This window comes from Sander vitreus, chromosome 7 (genome assembly GCF_031162955.1).
Source record: "Sander vitreus isolate 19-12246 chromosome 7, sanVit1, whole genome shotgun sequence".
NCBI classification, from domain to species: Eukaryota; Metazoa; Chordata; class Actinopteri; order Perciformes; family Percidae; genus Sander; species Sander vitreus.
The window spans coordinates 13,951,844-13,975,494 of record NC_135861.1 but is presented as its reverse complement, the minus strand read 5'-3'; the positions used below and the strand labels follow the sequence as shown (position 1 = coordinate 13,975,494).

Genomic DNA, 23,651 nt, shown 5'->3' with positions numbered 1-23,651 from the left:
GGGGCGTGGCAGCATCGACGATTCCATTTTTTTATTCGAGAATGTAACTTAATTTCGGTCGATTTCGATTTAAAGTCAAAATCGTGACACACTTATCGGAAATCATCATGACCGATCATGTTATATTACTATCTTATATCAACATATGGACATTTTTATTGCGGAAAAGTAGTCATTTGAAGAGGGGCTCTTGTCAACATAGAAACTTAAATTTAACTCATGATTTATACTCCTTTCAACTTAGATTAGTTATTTTCTAAATGCCACTCAGTTAGATAATTACTACGGAAATGTTGGTCCACAAAAGGTGGAGCTTACCATTGCTGTTTTTGACACAATTCCCTGTAACAAACATTTACAAATACTGCTCTCACGTTGAAATTAGTGTGTTGCAACACTTTCCTGAAACAACTCAGGGAAGATCAAGTATGAATGTACAGGATTTCCAGGTTCACTGTTATATGACTATACCATACAAACCAAGAGTTATCCTACAGTACGAAATCTGCAGAGTGCTACTCAAACATACTTTGTGCTTAGGGTTTCATTGCTCGCTCTCTCCCTCTCTCTCTCTGAGATCAATGTTCTTATGCAAATCGAGGGTTCTTGTTTAGATCTACAGTGAAACAGACTTTCCAAAATAAATCTGCATTAAAGCATCATACATATTTCATTGACTTAAAGTGCAGTAAGAGCAAACCATTTTGGATAGTGGAGCTCTGTAGAGTTTACAACAAAGCAGAAAGTAAGAAGAAAATGTGGCATAGTATGACATCATTTGGTATTGATGAGGCCTTATTACATTTGAGATATCCAACAGTAGATTATGAACATGCCTTAGTTGTCAATAATGAGACACAAAGTAAAGAAATTTCAAAAGATATCAAGAGTCATTAGAGCCACATGAGATGTGTGTAGTAGCAGCCGGCAACCATGGATTTGGAATCAGATTACCTTCCTCTGTCATGGAGCTTTTAGGCTCACTTTTCAATGTTTGGCTACTCTAATGCTGAAGACAATGTCCCCCAGCACTGCAGAGGTACAGTCCCCCAAGAACACAACTGTTTTGTGAAAAACTGAAATAAAACTACTTACCAGAAATAGCTTATCTGAAGTAAAACCACATACTCTCTCTGTACATATTAACATTGCTCATCTTATGCCGACTGTGACAAATTCATTGCATAACACTGCACATTTCCAACACCACTTTATATAGAACCGACTTAAATGAGTTCAGAGTAATAAAGCTTTTTGCAAGTTTTATTGCACAAACAATGTGTCAGAAATAATCTCAATGAATTGCAGAGAAACTGAAGAGCCAGCAAACATTGCCACCATCCCTGCTTAGAGAACCTCTCTGTGTCATGCCTCAAATTTACGATAACAGTTAAATTAAGTAAAAGGGTTAAAATGCTGGAAGGCAATATTGATAATTCCATTGAAAATGCAGAGGGAGTTTGTCAATATTAATTTTCCTAAACCCAAAGGAGCATCCCAACTGGTGTGTCATTTATTCACAGGGCCTGAATCATGCACTCTGAAGCTAAATCGACCAACCCTGTTAGACCCCCGGGGTAAAGAGCTACAGCCACAACCTTTGACCCTTATAGACTTATCATACAAAAAACAAAACAGTGCGTGCATCCCTGGCCAACCACATTTAGTAAACAAACACGTATGGATTAAAATGTAAATACAATATTTTCACAAATCTATATTGTATTTTTGTAGGGCTTCCTGCATTGCCTGCAACAGAAATCAAGAGCAAATCAAATATCTCACCTTTTTTCTTTAAGAAGGCCTTTCTGGTGGCCAAGGGACTCTGACGTACTTTTGGGTTCTGTAGAAATTTTACAGCAGTGGTAATCTGGGAAGAGACAAATGTGATTTAATTCCTCATAATAAGATAATGTGAGAGGAAGAAGATAATGTCTGCAGGAAAGTGAGCTTTTAACAGGACAAACAACAGTCTAGACCTTCTTTAAGAAAAAAAGGTTCGTTATAAATCCAGACAAAAACATAAATGGATTCCATTTGATAGTTGCTTCTAAGCCCCCACACCCAGCTGTGAGGAGAAAGACCACCTGACCACTTTCCAGCTAAATGTGGGGAATGACCAAATCAGCAGTTAAAAATTATATTAGTTATAAAATTAGCCCATCAAGAGTGCTGGACAAATGGAGTATGGAGCTTAATTTGCTATTACCCTCTTAAAGACAAACTTCCATTCTTAAGTGCGCAGTGGAAGAAAATCTATACTTAATGCAGAGGTGATCATTTGTATCTAATAACTTGAGAATCCAAGGCTGAAAACTTCTGTAATTCTTCCAGTTAAAAACCTGCCATGATCAAATCACCCAGCCTGAATGTTGTAATGACTTGAAACGTTAATGCACTAGAACGTTAAATAGCATCAGAACATCAGTAGTTTTAAGTGCACTGCATTCATCGATTCTATTATGTTTTCCTTCGAGATGCACCTTAATTTTCCACCCTAGTATGCATTTCCAAGAATTGGAGGGCGAAAAAAAAAATCTTCCTCAAATGGCATTAAAACATAAATTTGAAGTGGGCGCCATGAAGTGGCGCCTTCTAAAATAGATAAATATGTAAGAACACAGAGAAAGGGGAAACACACTGGAGGGGAGGTTTAGATGACTTATTATCGCACCTGTGGTCCCTGTGATTCAATTGTAAAAGTCATCCCTCTAATAGGTTGAAAGGTTTTGATTACTCTTCTTTTCTCTTAGTGTTGAAAGATACAAAGTGATTGAGCGCCCTGCCAGTGGTAATTCGTTTTGGGTAATGCATTGCATATACTATGAACCTGTTTCAATCCAAAAGAATTAGTTTAAAATTGTCCAAAGGGTAGGTGTGGCAGAGAGGCTGCATAAAGAGCTAGATTTCTGTGACAAACACTCGGTACAGTAGAGGATCACGGCACAGGCAACTTTATGGAACTTATGAAAATATATTCGACTTTTCTTTAGAAGACTGTGAATAAGCTCAAAAGCAACTTAATAACACTTGCATTGTAATTAGGTACACACATGAATATACCAGCAGCATCATCAGATGTATACTACTTTGTAAGTATACTTTAAGATAAATGCAGTAATGCAACTTCAACAGTGAATTTTATCAAAATGTAGCAGATTCATCCCAAGAGATGCTGACACAATTTATTTAGACACTAATCTACCATTTTACTGTGACACTTCTGTGACCTTGATGTACACATGGGTTACGCAAGGGATATGGAATTTCCTGTATCCCTATATGCTGAGGGCTTATTAAAGTCAGTCACCCGGAACCTTCATTGTGACAAGCAGATTAAACCATTTGCATGGTGAACCCCCAACTCATGTTCTGGGCCAAAAGATACAGTGAAAACAGAGAAAATATCCCTTTGATAACAAGACAAAATCATCCTGCTCTTGGCAACGCTCTTACTGTTCAAGTAAGTGAGTCAATGAGACTACTTGTGGTAAAGGCAGAAACCAGCGATAAACACACTGAAATCAAATATTCTAATATTTATTCCAGTAAATAACAGAGTGATGTAGGCCCTGGGAGAGGTAATGACCTAATAGAGGAAGAATATGCTGAATGAGCAAACCTTGTTTACATTCTCTTAAAATTCCAATAGCACAACATTGACAGGAAAATTGTGTCAATGTTAATAGGCATAAGTATGACATCTTAGTAAGCACCGCAGCTAGCTCAGCGGCAAACTAATGAGGCAAATGTCCATTTGGTTAAAACTGTAGTGGTAGATCTTCAGGGAGAGGAAAAGTGCACTTCTTAGCAGATGACATAGATGCTTTGCACAAGTTCAACCCAGACATCTCAATCAATTATAACCACATTGCACAGATTTCAGTCTTGTCTTGTTATTGACTTATGGATCATCGCAGTTATAGTGTTGGGTAGCACACAATGGGGCTTTTAGGGGGTTACGATGGGTAACAATACAAGGCACATTTAGGTCAGCAGTGTAAATAACTAAAATAAAAATGTTGTGACTTTTCTTCCTTTTGGAAAACTAGTGAATCATTCAAATCAACAATTAGGCTCTTTTGTAAAGCTTTTTGTAAAACTTGTAAAGACTGCTAATGCACCAAAGTGCTTCATGTTAAGAGCAATAATCTTTACAAACCAGATAACCAATAAAGTGTCAGGTAAAGCCGAAAAAGAGGCAAAAACTCAATCATAGGAAGAGATAACATTAACCAACACACTTAAAGAGAGTGAAGTTGATGAACGGACAAGATTACAGTAATGTTATTGAGTTTGAATTGGACAAGACTTTGCACTGCACTTGTCTGAAAATTACAATTGTGATTCTTTGGATTATGAGAAATGAGGATAAAATCCAATTATGTTCGAACCTCATGGTTGGACACCTAAGGGAATCCATGTAACCAGTTGTATATTTTTGCTCTAGCTAGTAACAGCACTAACTATAATACCTATTAATATTATGTAGGTGTGCATTATGGGGTTTCAGGATAGGAGCAGTTGGGAAATTCAAACTTTCTATATTGAAACAGCAACTAACTGTATGCCTTACGATTGGTGCTTTTGGCTGGTTTCAGTAGCCTATTTGAAGTTACAGTAAGTTTCGGTATTTGAAATAAACTGCAGAACAACATTTAAACCACAACAGATTTAAAAGATGCCTCACAATAAATTATACATTATTTTTCATTATGTTGGAAGCCACATATAAATCATATTAAGGCCAAAATATCCAAATCAATTGCAATACTTTATAAAACCAAATACCTATTTAATCCACGTTTATTGTACATGTTGTATTGTTCCTTCATACTGCCATACATTACTTACTGTTTGGAAGTGTGGGGAAACACTTACAAAACAAACACTGAACCTATATTCATCCTTCAAAAGAGAGCATTAAGAATTGTAAAAAAAACAAAAAAAAACAAAAAACACTTAGAGCACCAACTAATCCACTTTTCATCAAACTAAAATTCAAAGATATTTTTGACTTTAAAACTGCACAAATCATGTACAAAGTAAATAATCAACAGCTATCGGACAGTATCCAAGGGTTGTTTCAAATAAGAAAGAGAAAAAGAAACTTAAAAACTTTAAAAACTTAAAAAGAAACTTATAGAACAAGAACAAATGCTAAATATCACTGCATCACAACCAAAGGAGTTAATTTATGGAACAGCTGCAGTGAAGAGATGAAATCATGTACAACAATGAGGAATTTTAAGAGACTATTTAAAAATGAATACATTGAATGGATAGGAAAAGGACTCGAGGTGATTGTTTTGTGTACTGACTGTATGGTTGCTGGGCTTATATACCATGTCTAGTTTGGATGGGTTATTATTCAGTTTGAAGTAGATATATGGAAAAGAAAAAATGTGTATATGTATGTGTGAATGCATGCATATATGTCTATGTGTATGCATGTGTATATGTGCGTGTAGGTAGTTAAATATACTGAACATGTATGTGTATGTATACATATACAGGTATACTGTAAATAAGTGAAGCATCAAATTTTTTGGGATTTAACTAAAGTATTAAAATAGTAAAAGGGGCTAGGACCAGAAACGATTTTTTTAACTTCTTCCTTCTCCTTTTTGAACATGGGAATTTCTTATTTGAATCATTTACAATAATTTTGGAATATTGTGCTGAAATGTACGTTCTTATTTATCTGTTGTTGTTTTTATTTTATTTATTTAACAAAATATAAACTAAACTAAAACTAATTCAACCACCCAGTTAACTAACAATTACGCTAAACTGAAAGTGTTTGCAACGGTTACTTTCCTATCTTGAAGGTTCACCGCATCATGTTGTCATCTCTGAGTCTTTTGAACTTAGACATTTTGATTAAAATACGACACACCTTACGTCTCCAAAAGTCACAAATGCTTTTCAAAAAATTTTTTACAGAAAAAAAAAATTCCCATGCACTTACCAAAACCGTAATCCATGTCATCTATTCCAAAAAAAAAGTATATGGACACATTTTGTCTGCAACAATGAAGACATTCAGAGGACATGATGGAACAAGAAGTTGGGTGGGGGGCTAAAAGGAAATCATTAGCAAGTATAGGATTCAGTCTCAGTGTGAATCAATTCATTCCAAATTGCCCCGGCCTGTACATTTGTGGAGAAGTGCCCCTGATATAATAACAGACTGATAGACACGGACAAAAATTGTGTTAGGCTGGTCTCAAATTTCCCCCCCAAACACACGTTTGGAGGACCAAAAGCGAGAGAAAGTGAGAGACGGCGAAAAATGAAGCTCTATATTAATTTGGTGCTTTCATGGATGATTTGCTAGCAGGGGCAGCTGTCTTAAATTACTTAACCCAATACCTTTCTGATACCAGAGCCTTACCAAAAAGGAATGAAGTTTTAATGCAATTACTGGGTTTCCTTTAGTCGCCTGACTGCTTGATGTGGCCAGCAGTGCTTTTTAATTTTTTTTTTTTTTTTTTAAAAGAGCAGCTTTAAATCCCCTTCTAACTGTGACATCTTTCCCGCCTTGATGTGACCTTTAGCGGAGGAAGTAAGGCCTCATGGGAGCAGCAATAGGGAATTATTGACCCTGAGAGATCAGGAAGTGAGGTGCAGACCAGACCATTTAGCTAACCTCCACGTCCACTCTCATTCAGACACTGCATGAGGTTCAACAGCTCTGCTGGAGCTGAACCATTCTGACAATGACTGTACAAAAGGGACTGTGTGTGTCTTCCTCTCTTTTGGGCAATGCTTTTCAGAGAAGCGACAATGTGAGGAAATTAAATGAACAACCATTACTGAAACTCAACCTCAGTAAAATCTGATAAAGGAGTACGGGTGAAACATGGGCTTTTTCCTTCTTCTTCTCAAACTATGAGAAAACCTACTTTTACATCTGTTAAAACGTACAGCGCGTAGAAGGGTCGATACAGTGGTTTGGTTTTGTGAGTCTTATTTTCTTCTCTGAATGTGGTCAATTGTTATCGAATGATTGTAACTTTTGAAATTTAAAGATCAGAGTCCACATAGATGAAAACGGGTCATGGAAAACTTCATTGACATTTGTTTCGCAAAGGTTTAAAAATAACATACAGCGCTGTATGAGTGTCAGTGTTAGAGCCATGGGCAAGGCTACAATAATGACATCAAAAGCGCATTATGCAATTTTTGTAAAGGGGGGGTTGGTGGACGGAAATCAAGCTTTTTTCAAGTCCACTGCATGTGCAGACCAAACTTTCCATTCAGCAGCATTTCTCTATCACAGCTCAGTCATCACAAACATGGAAAAGTTGAGTAGGTTCAGCGGTGAGAAACACTAGGGGCTAAAGTACATTTAACTCAGCGAGGACATCATCAAACTGTAAAAACTGTGCAAAGTACTGATGAATAGAGATAAAACAGCCTTTGGAGTTATACTAAGGCTATCAGGGAAAAAGAAAAGTTGCCCGGTTCATTCCCCCCTTCTTAATTGGAGATAGAGAAAGCCTTTTTTACTATGGTGTAAAATTATATTCCAAAATTGTAGCCACGTATTTTATGATTCAATAAGTTGGGTATGCATGATGATGTCATGCGATTGCTTCACTCCCTTCATATTGTAAATACAAATTATGATATGGCTTAAAACTAAGAAATAGGGTCAACGAGTGTGTTTTTAAAGGTTGTGGTTTGAAAAAATAAGAATTCAATTTCTTTCAAGATCTGGATAAACAAGATTAAAAAAAAGAAGCCATTTCAGTGCAGCGTGAAGTAACAGTAGTTCATCACGCTAGCAACAAAGTGTTTAAAAAAAATAAAAATAAGCTGAAGCAACAACAAAGCAAAGCATTTCTTTTATTCTTTTAAGATCCAAACCTAAAGAGAAACATGTGGCATCCAGCCAATTCAAAACTAGCTTCAGAGATTTGGTTTAAAGCAGTCTGACATTTCTTAATGTGTAACTGTCAGTCGTGCTACCGGGGTTGCCCTTGCTAAACTAGTGAGACAGATGACTGTTTAGATAAGGACGTCCCCAGCGGGGCCCTGAGAGCCCAGAGAGCCTCGATGACTAAAGAGCAGTGACTCCGTCAGTGACACCTCACTTTCACCCACTTTGGACAAAAATACTTATATAGCCCACAAATTCCTTTTAATTCAGGTAAAAGGCCCAAACCATGAGTCTGAGCTGCTCTGAGAGATGAGGGTCATCAGAGATTAACCCATGGCACTTTAGCAGTGGGGGAGCAAGAGGGGAGTCGCAGCGGAGCACAACAAACTACTTAACCACCACAAAACATTCCAGCCCCTTCTCAGCTGCAATCCAGTAATGGATACTTCCTCAGCTCCTCGATTGGTCAAAATGTTTTCATACAATAATTTAATTCAGAAACACATTTACAAAGCAGGAGTAATCAATTTTAATTAGTTGATTTTTTTTTTTCATTCGCATAAAATGTAATGTACTGCGATCGATCTCCTTTGTTCTTTAATGCAGTGCCTCTTTCCTGTAATTCAAAGCTTTTCTTTTTTCTTTTTTACAGTCATTGATGACATTCTGTGACAAGCAGTGCTCTTCAGTATGGGGAATGAGTGTTACTTAACACAAGAGTGCTCACGATGAAACTTTAGGCCAGTGGAATGTGCTCAATAATGTGGCTATATTTTGGTTTGGAAATGTGTTACCTACTGTATGAAAGGTTTTGTTGAAAAATAGAAATCAAACACATGAACTAATGTTTAGAATACAATCAAAACACAACACTGTGTGTGTAAACTATGGTCACTGATCTTTGCTTGCTGACTTAAATGTTCTTAACATAAAAATGACATATTTGATCATTTCACAAAATAACTGTGTACAATTTTTGAAATGCAAACAAAAACTGTAGCGAGGTGAGTGTCAAAGATGGTTTTCTGTGGAGAGCAGCTCAACATGTCTTAGTATGTGTGTTGTGTTTGTGTTTATTACCAAACACAGTCGAAAAATGCGCTTATAAAGTGATTTATACATGCGTTACCAAAAGTCTTAAGACAAAAAATATATGAAAAAACTTTGCAGACTCATCATTGGGTGATCCATTGAATTTCATAAAAACATGACAAATTACACACTTTAATCATCATTTTATAACTCAATGTATACACATCTTTAAAAAGGAAAAAAAAACTGCACAGAGGTCAATAAAAACTGTTCAGACATTTACATTTTAAAATATAAGTTTAGCCACAATAAATTTATCCGAGGCTGAAAACGAGTCAGTTGAAATGAGAGAAGCAACCTGCTACACTAAAAAAAACAAAAAAAAACCACAAAGGCTAAAACTGCCACCGCTCTGTGTGTTGTCCTTCATATCATCAAGGCCCGCCAGCCTTTCACATTCAATTAGTTGATTGAGGCAAAACGCAAGCGGCACCAGCAGCAAACAACGTGAAGCTTGTGTCCAAGCGACACACCACAGAAGTTGTGTTGTGGTGTCAGAAGAAGAGCTGCCTCCGTCACAAGCAACTTACAATGACAAGCCTATCCTCCTCTGTTGATCCAAACTGCTCCTCACACTCAGGCAGCACCCACCCAGAGACACACACACACACACACACACACACACACACGCGCACACGCACACACACACGCACACGCACACACACACGCACACGCACACCCTGCAATCCACACACAGCAAAGCACCTTGAAGTGAACCAGTGCGATAGGCAAATAAAGCAGGGAGCTGTGGTGAAGATGCAGCAAGTTGGCATCAGTTTTGTGTGCAGTCCTTTCATCCTGCCAAATTGACTAATAAAACTAGAATAGAGAGGCCAGTGATAATAGAGAGAGAGAGGTGTCCTTTTATTGATCAAATTATTTCTTCTTGGGTACACTGTGCCACCGGATGAGAGTATGCTCACAAAGACAACCAGGCAGATTGTGACATTCCAGTGACATTATAATCGCGCGTCAACCCGTCTCCAGTCAATAGGCTGAATGCACTAATCGTGCGTCTTGGATCAGTAATTTCATGGTCTTCAAAGGGGGCGAGGAATTGGTGGCATGACCCTCCACACGGGGTGAGACCCCTCTTTCCTCAGCGAGTGCCCCAGAGAGAAAGAGAGGAGAAGTATGGTGTTAAGGGAGACGCATCAACGCAGGAGTGAAGCCAGAGAAGATTAACATCGCCATCTACTGGTCAGGGGTGGTATGGGTGGAGTCAAAGGGGGGGGAAGAAAGCCTGGCAGTTCACCCTTGCGGCCTGTCTTTTCGAGACCTGAGACCTGTCAGAAACATTTAGAGACACTTGCCAAGACAATGGGCCACACATCTACAGCGGCAGATAAGTCAAACTGAAATCACCATCAAATGAGGGAAGCAACTTAGGGCAGTAGGCTTTAGTTTGGTTTTGAAGAAAGAGAGCAGACAGAGTCTGTTCCTGATCACACTAAGTGACAAAGAAAAATGTTGGCTAATTCTCCTTTTCTGGAGGCTTCCAGCTGCCAGTAAGAATCTAACCTCGAGAGTAGGATAAGCATAAAAAGAGTGTGGTGCTGACAGCGTCAGAAGACAACGCTCATCAGGGTCGCAGAAGTAGCAGTTCTCTTTCTTCTCATTTAACCCGATGCCAGAGAGGATACAAACACGACAGCTCATCGGGTTGAATGATTATTCTTCATTTCAACCTTTCTGAGACAGTAAGGCTACACTCTGGAGATTTCATTGGTTATGAAATGTCATAAAGTGACAAAAGCATGTGTGACATTTGGTTTATGCCACATCTAAACATAATCCACCTCTTCTGAGAAGTTCAGACAGAATTTTCAGGTTTTGCAACATTTTTGCTTGATGCATTGTAGATTGTTAAGAACTATATGTGACGTGACAATGATAATGAATCAGCACACCATAAATCACAGATGTCACGCAATGTTCATATATTTATGTTCTTCCTTTGGATCTCTCTGTGGATCGTCAGATCTCAGATTATTTTTGAAAAAACAGGGCTCCTTTTAAAGTATGTAAGTATGTCTCCTAAAATGGGAAGATTTAATCAGATCAAAACACCAGAAAAAAAACGAGTATTCAGAAAGGAATGTTGCACGTCATTCCTGCACAGCACCCATACTTTTTGTGACTATGTGACAATCAGAGGCAGTGGTCAAAGTTTAGGCGTCAACACCCATCTGAACTCTACATCAACTCATGTGGTGACGGTGGAAAATACATGTTTTACCAGGCTCCTCTAAAAGAAAGAGGAGAGGAGACAACCCACAGCGAACCACTATAATGTCACACGGGTTGGCGTGTTACAGCAGAGGGGCTGAGTTGGCAAGCAGCTCAGCAGCAGACAAGCACCTGTTCTGACATTTTCTGTCGACCTTGACACAGAAAACACATGACAATGCCACTCTCTGCATTTCAAAAGTACAGGCTGTTTGACGAAGCTCCTTCACTTTCCCTTTTCTCGTCCCCCTGATACCTAAAGCTGCTTTCCTCACATTATGGAAAGGAAGAAAACTATGACGTAGTCCAATAGATGTGAGGAGGGACGGACAGAAGGCAAGTCACGTAGTGACAACAAAAAAAACCCCACAAAAACAGGAAGAAATATACAAAAATCTGCAGGATTGCAGGCCACCAATACCTCCCTTAAAATCCCAAATTCAACAGTAAACACAATCTGTAAAAGGGAAAAAATGCCTCAGCTTCTCTTCTATTTATTCTGTTCCTATCATCTCAATCTCACCCTTTCTTTTGAAGTTCATGACAGAGCTACAATGCATTCATCCATTTACTATTTTAATCAAAGAGAAAGCAAAGTACCGCTGCCAGGAAAGCCGCACAGGAAAACAAATGCAATCTTCCTGTTAATCACTGCATTAACAAGAAGTCGACAGTCTTGACGTACATGCCAGGGAGCAGAGCCAGTCCAGGTGTTGGATAATTGTCAGTTGTGCAAGTGGCTACAGTTGCTTTTTTACTGTGCCAACCTCTGTTTCACTGCTGGTCTACACTTGTGCCCCACCTTAATGATAGCTTTTAAAAGTCCTCTTTCTGCTGAAGACTGCATACAGACACAAAGAAGTCTTGGCAAGGGTTTCTCCATGCTAACTGTAGTGGACTATAGACGAAGACTTAGACGTCCCGCTATAATCAGTGCCAAGTGAAGTGTAGCTCAATTTTAAAGAAGTATGAGGAGCGTCTAATTTTAATGAAAGGCCAAAAAACACTTGAAAAAAACACAGGCTTGGTAAACTTCCTTAAAAACAAGCCCATATTTACAGTTTCTGGCAAGCAACCATACATTAGAAACGCATCACAGTAGCCCGAAAAACAACTTGCCAAGACAGCAACTTGTCAGAAATGATTCTCGTGTTTCTTTTATTCAGAAATAAAACTCCATTTGCAGGTGAGGATAACATTATTCTGAGAAGAGGGGATGAATTGTAAACCAGGCTCAACTTTTCATTTAAAAACACATTGAAAACTTTACAGTGTACTGTCAATGTACCTCTGTATCACACATCTAAAGTTAGGCTAATTAGAGAGCAATATTTTCATTTAAGTGCACTTTTTGCAGGTTTTATGATAAATTTATCTCAGTTTCTGTATTCTGTCACTTTCATCTTAGCCTGGAGAGTAGCCCACTTTCTCTTTTTTTCAGATTCCCCAGATAAAGCCACAATCTCAGGGTGCCACACACAGAGAAACTCTGAAATCCCATTAGCATTTTGCTTTCATTATTTTTAATCAAACCCAGAAAACTGACGCATATTAATTAATATCCATTACCAGTTTTTTGCCCCCCTCCCAGAGAAGACGTTGGGGGGAGGGAAAAGAAGCAATTAACTTAACAAAATAATAAAAAAAAAATGTTTTAGAAATCCCTGATAAATGTCATGTGAGGTCCCGTCTAAATGTAAGAAGTGTAATACATTCTTGCTGTCATATTCCATTAAACTGCTATTACAGTCTTGATAGAACTATTAGTCACTACATTATTAATAACATTAATGTATTTACATTTTTGGTGTACAAGCCTGCTTTCATGCAATAATTTATGAACCAGACTTCAGATATGTTATAACGTTCCCATCTAGGCTCTTTTGTGTTTATTATTGATTGTGAAAACAGTCAAAATTCTAAGTCAAATCCCCCTCTGCCCTTCCTCCTCCCCCCTTAATGTATTGGAGTGGGCTGTTTACATTAAAGGACTGGAATAAAGTGCATTTACATCTGAAGCATAACTTCATAATTTACATTCCAACATTTATTAGAGGTGACAAACGAGCATTTGGTCCACTCGTGCTTTTCCACAATGCAGCACTCATTCAATCCATATAAATTACAGCTAGGCTAGGGAGTGCAAGAGCAAATTATTTTATTATATTTATGCATGTATGACTCTATAGGGGGTTACTAAGACAAACAGGGAATTACTTGATTAGGCCAACTGTGGTTAACAAAGAAAGAAATATGAGACTGAGGGTTGGGCCAATCAAATTTTATTTAAATGTTTGGCCTCAATTCAAAAAAAATCTAAAATACACAGATCTTAGTGTAAAAGCTAAAGATCAATTAGATTGTTGTATCAATAAAATGAGTAAACTGCAGACTCTGTTTTAGCTACATTTTACAGTAGACTACTGTGTATTGTATACCCTATAAAGAGCTCTTTTAAGTATTGCTGTTCCAATAGCTTACGCTGAGCTAGAACTAATATTATTCAATTAAAAGAAACTTGCCTAAAAGGCAGTATTATATTACATAATTAGACAGGGCAGCATTTTCAGAAGTGTAGTTACAAATGCACTGAGGGGATCCCAGCATTTGAACAAATATCTGGCGCTGTAGGGGAGCTTGCCGACACATTAACAGCTAATAACTTGCTGGGAAGCCAGATAAAAGAGAAAAAACATTCCCCAAAGTGTCAATTACAAATCATTTTTCCTCTGATTTCCCACACTTGCGAAGGCGTGATGTGCTAAAACACATTTTGAATAGTGTGCCAAAACTGCATGTTGTTCGTTTATTTCTTGTTTTATTTTTTACAGAAATAATTAAGTAGCGGCAGCAGAATTGTTTAGGATAGCTCTGAAAGCATAAGCGTATGGCTCCCTTGTGAAAGCACTTGCTGGTCAGAGAGGAGAGAGACAGACGGACAGGTGCAGGGACAGGGGGAAATGAAGGGGGATTCAATCAAATTCATGTTCATTAAAATCAGAGGACATCACAAAAATTAGAAAGATGCTGACAAATCAAAGGGTCTCAGTACCTGAATTACCATAGTCATTTACTTATTAAAGCCAGGATGCTTCCTGTCAATCAAGAGCCATCACATTCTCCATTTGCTGCGGAAAGCCAGCGTAATTGCTTCTCATACTAATCAACACAACTTGTGTAATTATGCCTTGAAAGTGACATTGGAGGCTGAGAGCGATGTGAGCAGTCTTGACAGCGGAGACATCTCAGATTCATCGGGAGATTTCCAGCCTCGCTACGAGGAGACAAGCCACTCTCAGACCAAGTTACTCACTCGAGCAGTTTACAACCATAAACACAAAGAAAAGACGATAAATCAAGCTGAAGTAATTACAAAGCAGAATAGAGAGTATAAAGGAAGCTCAACTCAATAAGGCCACTTTCCCAAGTATATTGAGGCAAAATAACTGCGCTGTAATTAAACTGGTGTCGTATTTCTATCATTTCTTAAGTAAACATATTATGACAGTTCACTAAATTGTGGGAGAATAGGAAATTACAGCTCTGCTACCATGCTGTTTACATTAATGTACTTGCTGAGACGAAAACCCTACAAATAAAGCCCTAAGTATTCATTAAAGTTTATTGAATTTGGCTTAATCACAGACTTTACATGTGTCTCCAGAATGAACTTTGGGTAAAACTAGCTTTAACATTCCTCTGAGCATTGGAAAACTATCCAAACCATATTCCCAGGCTGCATCTGTCACTAGTCACACTGCGGCCCAGCCAGGAAGGTCAGAGCGAGGTCAAATTACTGCAACAAACCAAGAGCCACGGGCCACACGGGACACAAGACAATATCTACATAAAATATGCGTGTAAGTGACATACACCGACAACAGCTTCTTCATTTACTATGAACTTTACAGTAAATTAAAGGATTTTCAATGCTCTCATCAAAATCCAAAGATAAAGTCGCTATTGTCGGGGTTGGCAATGCAGATCTAGTCCGGCTTAGCACATGAGGCAGAAACCACAAAATAAATAAAATGTATACAATGGGTTGGACTCATCTGTGCTCATCATTTTCAAAGAGATGGGAGGAACCAATAGAAAGAAAAAAAAGTCACCAACATCAAAAAGAAGTCAACTGATAACTCTGGCATTCTCTGAGGGTAGTAAGCGTGATGATTTCATCTGCAAATAGAAACAAAGATGAGAGATTTATGGCTCGTAAAAAAAGTTCAAACGACAGAAAAACCAAAAATTCTCGTCTGTGTCATTCCTCACTCATGACCTCCAAACTTTAGCACATGTTGAAGACAAAGTAAAGAAATGCTCTAATTTACTGACATAGAAAAAGGGGCTTTTACAGGAAAAGCTTGTGTGATTCACCCTTTGCGTTCCAACTCTAATGAGTCAAAAAGTGTGACCTGCACTTAAACAAGAAGTCACTGCCAGAAGCTGTAAACTCATTTTCCCCATCCGAGCCAGCAACGTCGGCAGGACCTGGAAGATGTGCTCCGAGCATGCACGATAAATCTGACGTGAAATCATAATCATAAAAGCAATTAGCTGACCCTGCGCCACTCGTCCTTGGACATGACAGTGAGAATTCATACAGAGTCCTCTAAGGAGGCTAGCTGCTGGGTTGGGCGAGGAGGGGAAAAAGTGCAACACAGCAATAATAAAATGGAGGGCTCTTCCTGTATCATTAACCACTGAAACAAACAGCGCACAATGAGTGTTGCACTGAGAAACAGAGAATTGAGCTTTTATGCTTTTCAAAGAGAAAACTTCACCACGACCACTGAAACAAACAAAGTCGTGTGCATGTGTTTCACTATTGGCATGGGAAATAAAATACAACTGATGTCATGTCATCACCATATCCTACATCACTCTGCATTAGCCCACACTGTGAAATACAGTTTTCAGATAACTAATATAATTCATCAGATAATTCTTCAGATAATTCAAAATAGGTTTACTTATTTAAAATTAAACATAAGAGTATGAAGATTAATACTTTCCACACTCGCCTTTGTTCTGCAGAGCGTGTAGCATGTTTACAGTCAATGTGACAGGATACTGAATATATTGACTGTGAGATGGCAGGTGATCAGATTTATTCCACTTTTCTCTTTCAAGGAGTGTGTTAGAATCTGAAAAATCTCTCTTCACACACACCCTCACAGGCGTACACAGTTTCTCGCCATCACTTCCCACCGAGTAATTACAGTGAGGCCCAACTAGTGGCTGCCACCTAGTGACCGTCTTCTCCAATAATCATGAAATATTTCTATGGCTCGCGCCCCCACTCGGACCATAACTCTCCTTTACTGCAGACAGCTCCAATAAAGGATTACAATTACAATTAAAGTAATGAGCAAAGAGGAAAAAAGGAAAATCTCAGAGAAGGTTCCCTTGACTAACTAAATGGTAGCCTAGTTTCTTGACAGAATGGCGTTACCATACCAGCCTCATTACTGGCTCCCATTTCTTATTCTGCCCCAATAATTAATTTGGGCGTGTTGAAACCTGGAGTCCTCAAAAATTAAAATAATGGTTTTGAAAGTGATGAATGCTAAATGAATTGAAATATGAATAATCAAATAAGAGATTAACTTCTTGTTAGTTTTGCTTTATAGTGGTGAAAGTGTAAAACAGTTCGAATGACTTAAAATGTACTGTACATGTACATATAATCCAGTGAAAAACACACACACACACACACACACACAGAGGATAGATTGGTGTGAAGGGACATACATTTCCACAAACATGTTTCATGGGGGAAGTCATTAATGACAAAAAACAAGACAAGACCCATGAGTAACCTCTGACTGTGTTAAATTTGTGTTACACCCATGCATAAGTAAAAAAGAAAAAATCTCTTTTCAGAGCTAACATATGAGGAACATCTGTCTGCCTGCGACTTATGGGGCTCAGCAGAAGAGCCGTCAGGGAGAGAGGGAGGTGAACTGAGGAGAAAAAGAGCCACAAAAAGACAATAGCAGCGGTGGTGCCTTCATGTCGCTGGGTGGACCGATAATTGTTGCCACGTCTTCTGCCAACCTGCCAGGTACCTCAAAACTCCTGCGTTTAACACACTGTTCTTTTTACCCCCTCTATAGTGTGATGGCTATTGCAGAGAGGCTACGGAAATTTGGAGACTGCTGAGCCAAAACAGATCACTTCAAAGCGGCTTATTTAACGCTTGCTAAATTTTTCATCACAGTCGCTTAATATCCTAGGGAAGGGGAGCTTTTGAAGTTGCTGTGAGACCGGGGATGTTCTTCGTACAGTTCTTTTTCCCCTCCCATTACCACCCTCCCTCTGCTGTACTAAAACCCCCAAACCTAAATACATATACCAACTAAGTTAACACTACGTATGCCCACATGCACACACAAATGGTACAGATGCACCTCCTGCACACATAAACCACACGCTTGCATCCTGTGACTGTGATTTTTCAGTGTGCCAAGAGTAAAGGACAGGCCTAATTCTGCAAGGCATACCCAAAAGAATTAGAATCCTATTTGGTGAGGGCTACACTCTCCTGTAGACCAGCTGCACACCCACACAAGCCTTCACACACAAGCCTTCACACACAAGCCTTCACACACAAGCCTTCACACACAAGCCTACACACACAAGCCTTCACACACAAGCCTACACACACAAGCCTACACACACACACAAAGTTGTTGCAGCGGTTATCCCTTTATTGTGCTGGATGTTCACATTAAATATCAGGGATAAACTGTGGTCCTGTGTTTTGCTCCTTTTCTTCGTGATATGAGATGGGGAGGGAAAGTATTTGGTTTTTGGGCTGATGGTCAGATAAAACAAAGAATTTGAAGATTTCACATGATTCACTCTGATAAATTGTGAAGGGTGTTTTTTGATATGACAAATGCCCTGACATTTTATAGACAAAAGATTAATCAGGAAAATAAAGCAGATTAATCGATAATGAAAATAATTATTAGTTGCAGCCCTCATCTCCAAATAGACAATGACAAAATACCTTAGCTATGAAAGTTTCAAGTAATTTTTAAAAAAAAAAATTTTTAATCTAAAGTTTAATTATAGCCAAGACATGGCCAAGCAGGTGGCCAGTTGCATTTCACTCAGAGCAGTCAATTAAGTCACTTAATGCAACTATAATACAGTTTACAGCTTAGTATATGATGAGAAAAAATACATTTAATTTGAATCCCATACAATATCTAGTCATATATCAGAATATACTCCTATGCTACTGGATATTATATTAATGTACTTCCTGGTTTCACCCAGTTTTTTTTTTATCATGTGATCAAAGGGATTTGTACGCTCATTGTCGTTATTTATGTGTGTTTGGGTGGATTTGAAAGCAATGAGGACAGAGTAATCGGAGGAGACGAGGGGTGAGCAGTGAGCACAGGTGTCACTGCAGGGAGAGAGCACAAAGACTAGGGAGACACCGGCAATAGACTGGCAGGGGCAATGGCCATGGCAGCGATGAGTGGAAGGTGGGTGGGGGGTTACAGACGGAGAAGAAGCAAGCTGGGGTTAGAGCAAGTAAAGAGCAGCGCCAGAGGCAACAGCAGCGGCTGGCAACGACTGGTATACCAGTCAACCGCACACGCGCACACACACACACACACACACACACACACACACACACACACACACACACACACACACACAGATCCTGACCTCCCCCTCTGGCCTGGATGGTGGCAAAGGCTGTGGCACCGGCCCCTGAGCTGGGCCCTCTTGCTACAGAGGAGAGCCCATGCCGTGCAGTGTGCCAGGGCCTGCTGATCTGGGCGAGGTGAGTCAGAACCTGTTAACATGACTGGTGTCCCCAGCCTGACACACTGGCTTGTCTGACATGCACATGTGCACAGAAATGTTATACAAACGTGTATGCTCTCCCTCTCCCTCTCTCTCTCTGCCCTCCCAACCCTGCCAGCACTCCCTTTCCTCTCATCCAGATAAAATCCTTTCAGACATAAATTTCAATTATTCACCTCATCCAAATAATGCCATGTGACAAGAATTATCCCTACTGTAATAATCCACTTAACTGGGAAAGAGCAGCTCATCAAAAAGAGAAAGGAGAAAAGGGGTTGGAAGTGAGGGTGAGGGTGGTGGTGGTGCAGGGAGACTTGTCAACCGGTCTCGAATCAGGACCCTCATAACAAGAATTTCTTCCCTTTTTGAGGAGGCAGTCTTGAAGCGCATTGGGATGATGAAATTGAAGTAAATTGAAAGAAAGCCTGGGAGAATGCTCCCACAATCAATAACCCCAGGATTAAATTAGCCTTGGCATGAAGGGATGATGGGGGGAGGATGAAGAGTGAATGGTGGTGAATGACATTGAGACATGTAGGCTGAACAATACAGCACTCCTATAACCTGGATGCTGTGTCCATACAAGGACAGCTATTGTGCCTGTGATGTATTCCATCCCACTTAGCAAAAAGACAGTCCTAGCTATAATCGCTGTCATCACTTGAGCCAACCAGTGTCTAATTAACACTTTCCTTCACACATTCTTGAAAGATGTCCGATGTTTATTGTTATTAAATGTTACTGGCTTTGTATGTATTCACAACTTAGACATTTATGAGAACTCTAGAGACTCCAGAGACCCTGAGTTAAAGGGGTAACAAAAACATTATTCATATAGAATAATATTTCTTATAACAGAATATTCATAACTATACTACTGTAATGCATCAATGAAGCAATATTTACAGATGCGGTGAAATTAAAATATTATTTTACTTTTTACTAGATCTTCAAGAATGATGATAAAGATATCCTTTCTTTTGTTTTTTTTGCAGGCACAGGGAGGATTGTTGGCATGCTGTGTGTCAAAAGTTTGTTTAAATAGTATTTGTTTTCTATTGGTGACTGCTGACTATTGGCAAACTAATTCAACCACGTCCTGGACCCAATTGTGGGTGATGATAACCCATACTGAAAAACAATAAGCTAAACCACAGACCTATGTGGTAAAAGTGTTATGCTAAACATGATTAAAGCAAATGTGAAACCATTGTGACTGCTAAAATAGACCTTTCCTACATGTTTTTTTATTCTCTCAAGAAAAGAAACATAAAATACACTCTCATTATGGGCTTGGGGACATCAGTGTGGTGCTAAAGTGACTGGCTGCTAATTGGAAGCCTTCAACACTTGATCTCACTGGGGAATGTGTAATATGATCTGATTAGCCAAGGAAAAGTAGTTTGTTGATGAAAAGATAAAAACAAACTTCTTTCAGTCACTAGATCATAAAAAACAAAACTCACTGTTCCTCAACTATGCGTCATCAATTGCAAAGAGTATGCGGACGTTAATTCTCTACAAACACTTTGGCGGCTGATTTCACTGGCTAGCACACAATCAGAGCAAAGGGTCTGACCAGTGAAACCAGTTGCTTAAGTGTTTACAAACTTGCATACTTTGTAGCATCGATAGTACAAGAGAATAATGGCATGCAGCATCTATCAATATTTGAAAATTAGCATCTAAAATTTTTTTTTTCTTTGTTACATGAGACTGAATAAAATGTTACTATCATTTCATCTAACCTGCTAAATCTATCTAATATGCACTTAACATCAAATAGACATACTTCAACAATGTTGTTATTCTAGTCCATATTGCCTTTATCAGTCAAGTCATTTGTATTAAATATGGAGTCCTTACCAGTGCTTCTCTGGGGGGAGCTGCCGCTTCATCTCCAGGTGGAAGGCCAAGCTGAGAAAATAAATAAACACTTATATTAGAGTGCCATCTACTGGAGGACAGAAGCTGTGTTGGTTTAATACAGCAATGTTTAGATTGCAGCAGTGGTGGAAAGTAACTAACTACATTTACTCTAGTACTGAAGAACAATTTTGAGGTACTTGTACGTTGAGTATTTGCATTTTCTGCTACTTTTTACTTCTACTCTACTACAATTCAGATAATAATATTGCACTTGTTTTACCACACTACATGTATTTAATACCTTCAGCTACTAGTTAGTTTGCATATTCAGATTCAAAATACAAAATATAAATCAACAAATAAATTGTGATATACTATCATCGATTAGGTAAAGATTTTATCGATCCTGGGCTGGCGGGAAATTCATGAACTACCAAACAGCATATAGAAGTAATTCAAATTAGTCCCACCATTACCAGCTACAATATTAAAGTGATGTACACATAACAATATCAATAATTATAATAACAATATAATGGGCCATTTTGTATAATGGGTTCTTTTGGTACTTTAAGTAAATTATGATGTGAATACTTTTGCGTTTACTTCAGTAAAATTAGAATGCAGGAATTTTACTTGTAAAAGAGTATTCCTACACCACGGTATTACTACTTTTATAAAAGTACTTGCGGATAGCAGTGAAATATGCAATGAGCAATCATCAATTGTATCAATGTAACTGCTTTGGGGTCAGTTTTTAATGTAAACATTGATACTTCTAAGAATGCAGCAGGTTAGAGGGAATCTTGTACAGTTGTAGAATCTCTTTCATATCCAAGCTAAATTTGTATTGTAACTGAAATGTTCCTAACCTAATTGATATTCAATCAAAAATAAAATCTAATCGGGAATAAAATCGATGCGGGACCTTGTGAATCAGAAAATCATTGCCGATACTCAATCTTATTACAACTGCTTGATAATTTGCTGAATGCACCTAAATTCTAGTTATGTAAATATAAGAATACCGTAAAAACGGCCATTGGCATTGCATTGCATTTGCCTTTAACCTTCTGTCCCATTTAATATAGAGTAGTAAAGAAAATAGCAAGACATAATCATACATGTGCATAATAGGGCCTAGATATTTTTTGGATGGATGTCTGTGCTCATGCACCTGTTGATTAATTTGTAAGGAAGTAATTGTTGTGTAAATGTCAGAATGCATAATTACAATCATGAGTTCAGTTCCTTAGTTAATATTCTTTCCTGCTTCATCAGTCTCTGGGTTTGGTCAACATAAAATCTACCTTTGGATGATTCAGTTTTAAACTATGCACATTTGATTCTGGATAACATATAGTATATACGCTTGCTAAAATTAAAAGCATGTTATATGTGTAAAGCTGTCCCTGGCTACATGTATGAGCCACAACTTTCTATAACATGCGTTTTCTCGGAATGATCAATGCTTGTCAGCAATGTCAACACAGTGTTAGCAAAGAGCCGAGTACAATCCACTAGGCTTGTTTGGCTTACAGTAACCTTTCTACATCATGTCATTACTGCACATAATAAGAGAGAGACGACTAACGTTACACGCACATTTGGTCATGGTAAATAGCTAGCCGACTCGGTAAGCAAGCCACACGAGTTTGGCAACATGTGGCGAAGCACAAGGACGTCAGATTGGCCCTTCGTGTCCACTTGTCAACACAAGTCTGAGAGGCAACTTTTGAAGCGTTGCAGGAGCTAGCTAGCATGCTAACTAGCGAGCATGCTAACCTTCGCTAGCAGAACAGTTAACGGTAACTAAAGAAAATGAAGGCATTCAAGGATCACAACATCTAAACACATTATGAGACTCCATTTTCGTATCTGGACATCAAGAGGTAAATTTTTTAGTTAGCATAAATGGAGACCTGTGTTGAAGGATCAGGTTGGTCGGTGGATGCCATCTTCCTATCCCTCGTTTGCTTTACAGGCTGCTCGAGTGAGCCACGCTCGATTGCTTTTTCTGAAGGATATCAACATAGACTTGAGTCAACATCATAAGTCTATGGTCAACATCCATGTAGAGTTCACATTTGGCCCGGAGCCAATGGTGTTTAAGCAAGCAAACCAGAATTGATTAACAAAAAAAAATCTTAATAATAATAAAATAAAAAAAAAACGTAATCAAAATCAGCTTAACTGGCCAAGTACTATGTTTAACGTTGATAAAATTAAAAACATAAAGTAAAATTATATTTTGACACAGAGCCCCTCTACGATGGTCCCAAGATTAATAATGCAGGAACAGCACTTTAAGATGCCTATTGTTTCAGGAGATATTGTGCTTTAGGGGTGCATTTTCCTACACAAATTTGTAATAAATCAACAACAGAAAAAATAGAGAAACTGGGGTCATCATGTCTCCCTGAAGCAGTTGTCCCCTTTGTCCTTTTCATATTCCAGCCTTGACTCGCAGTCTGACTGCTCAAGACAATCCTGTCAATCTAGGCCAGTATGACTGATATGTTCCTATACAAACTACAATGATAATGGAACATTAATCTTTATAATTGCCACCAAGTGACACATTAAAAGAAGTGCAATTAACTACTGTGACCATAATGTCTTGTGGAAAGACAATGCTGTCTTTATATTTCCCAAGAGAAGTTGACAGACACATTTCAAGAGTCCATTAAAGAGAGAGGATATGTCAAAAATTACTCCAAATGTATTATATAGTGCACTA

At 38.5% G+C, this 23,651-nt stretch overlaps 1 protein-coding gene across 3 annotated transcripts in view; it reads right to left on the bottom strand.

Moving 5' to 3' along the window:
* The window catches only part of pex14 (peroxisomal biogenesis factor 14), a 49,695-nt gene that overhangs the window by 22,809 nt on the left and 3,235 nt on the right, over positions 1-23,651 (bottom strand). For all 3 annotated transcript variants that reach the window (XM_078254747.1, XM_078254748.1, XM_078254749.1), the window contains exons 2-4: positions 22,834-22,928; positions 20,909-20,959; positions 1,786-1,870 (exon numbers count right to left, since the gene is read on the bottom strand). In XM_078254747.1, the coding sequence (XP_078110873.1) occupies positions 1,786-1,870; positions 20,909-20,959; positions 22,834-22,928 (231 nt within the window). The remainder of the gene's footprint in view (positions 1-1,785; positions 1,871-20,908; positions 20,960-22,833; positions 22,929-23,651) is intronic.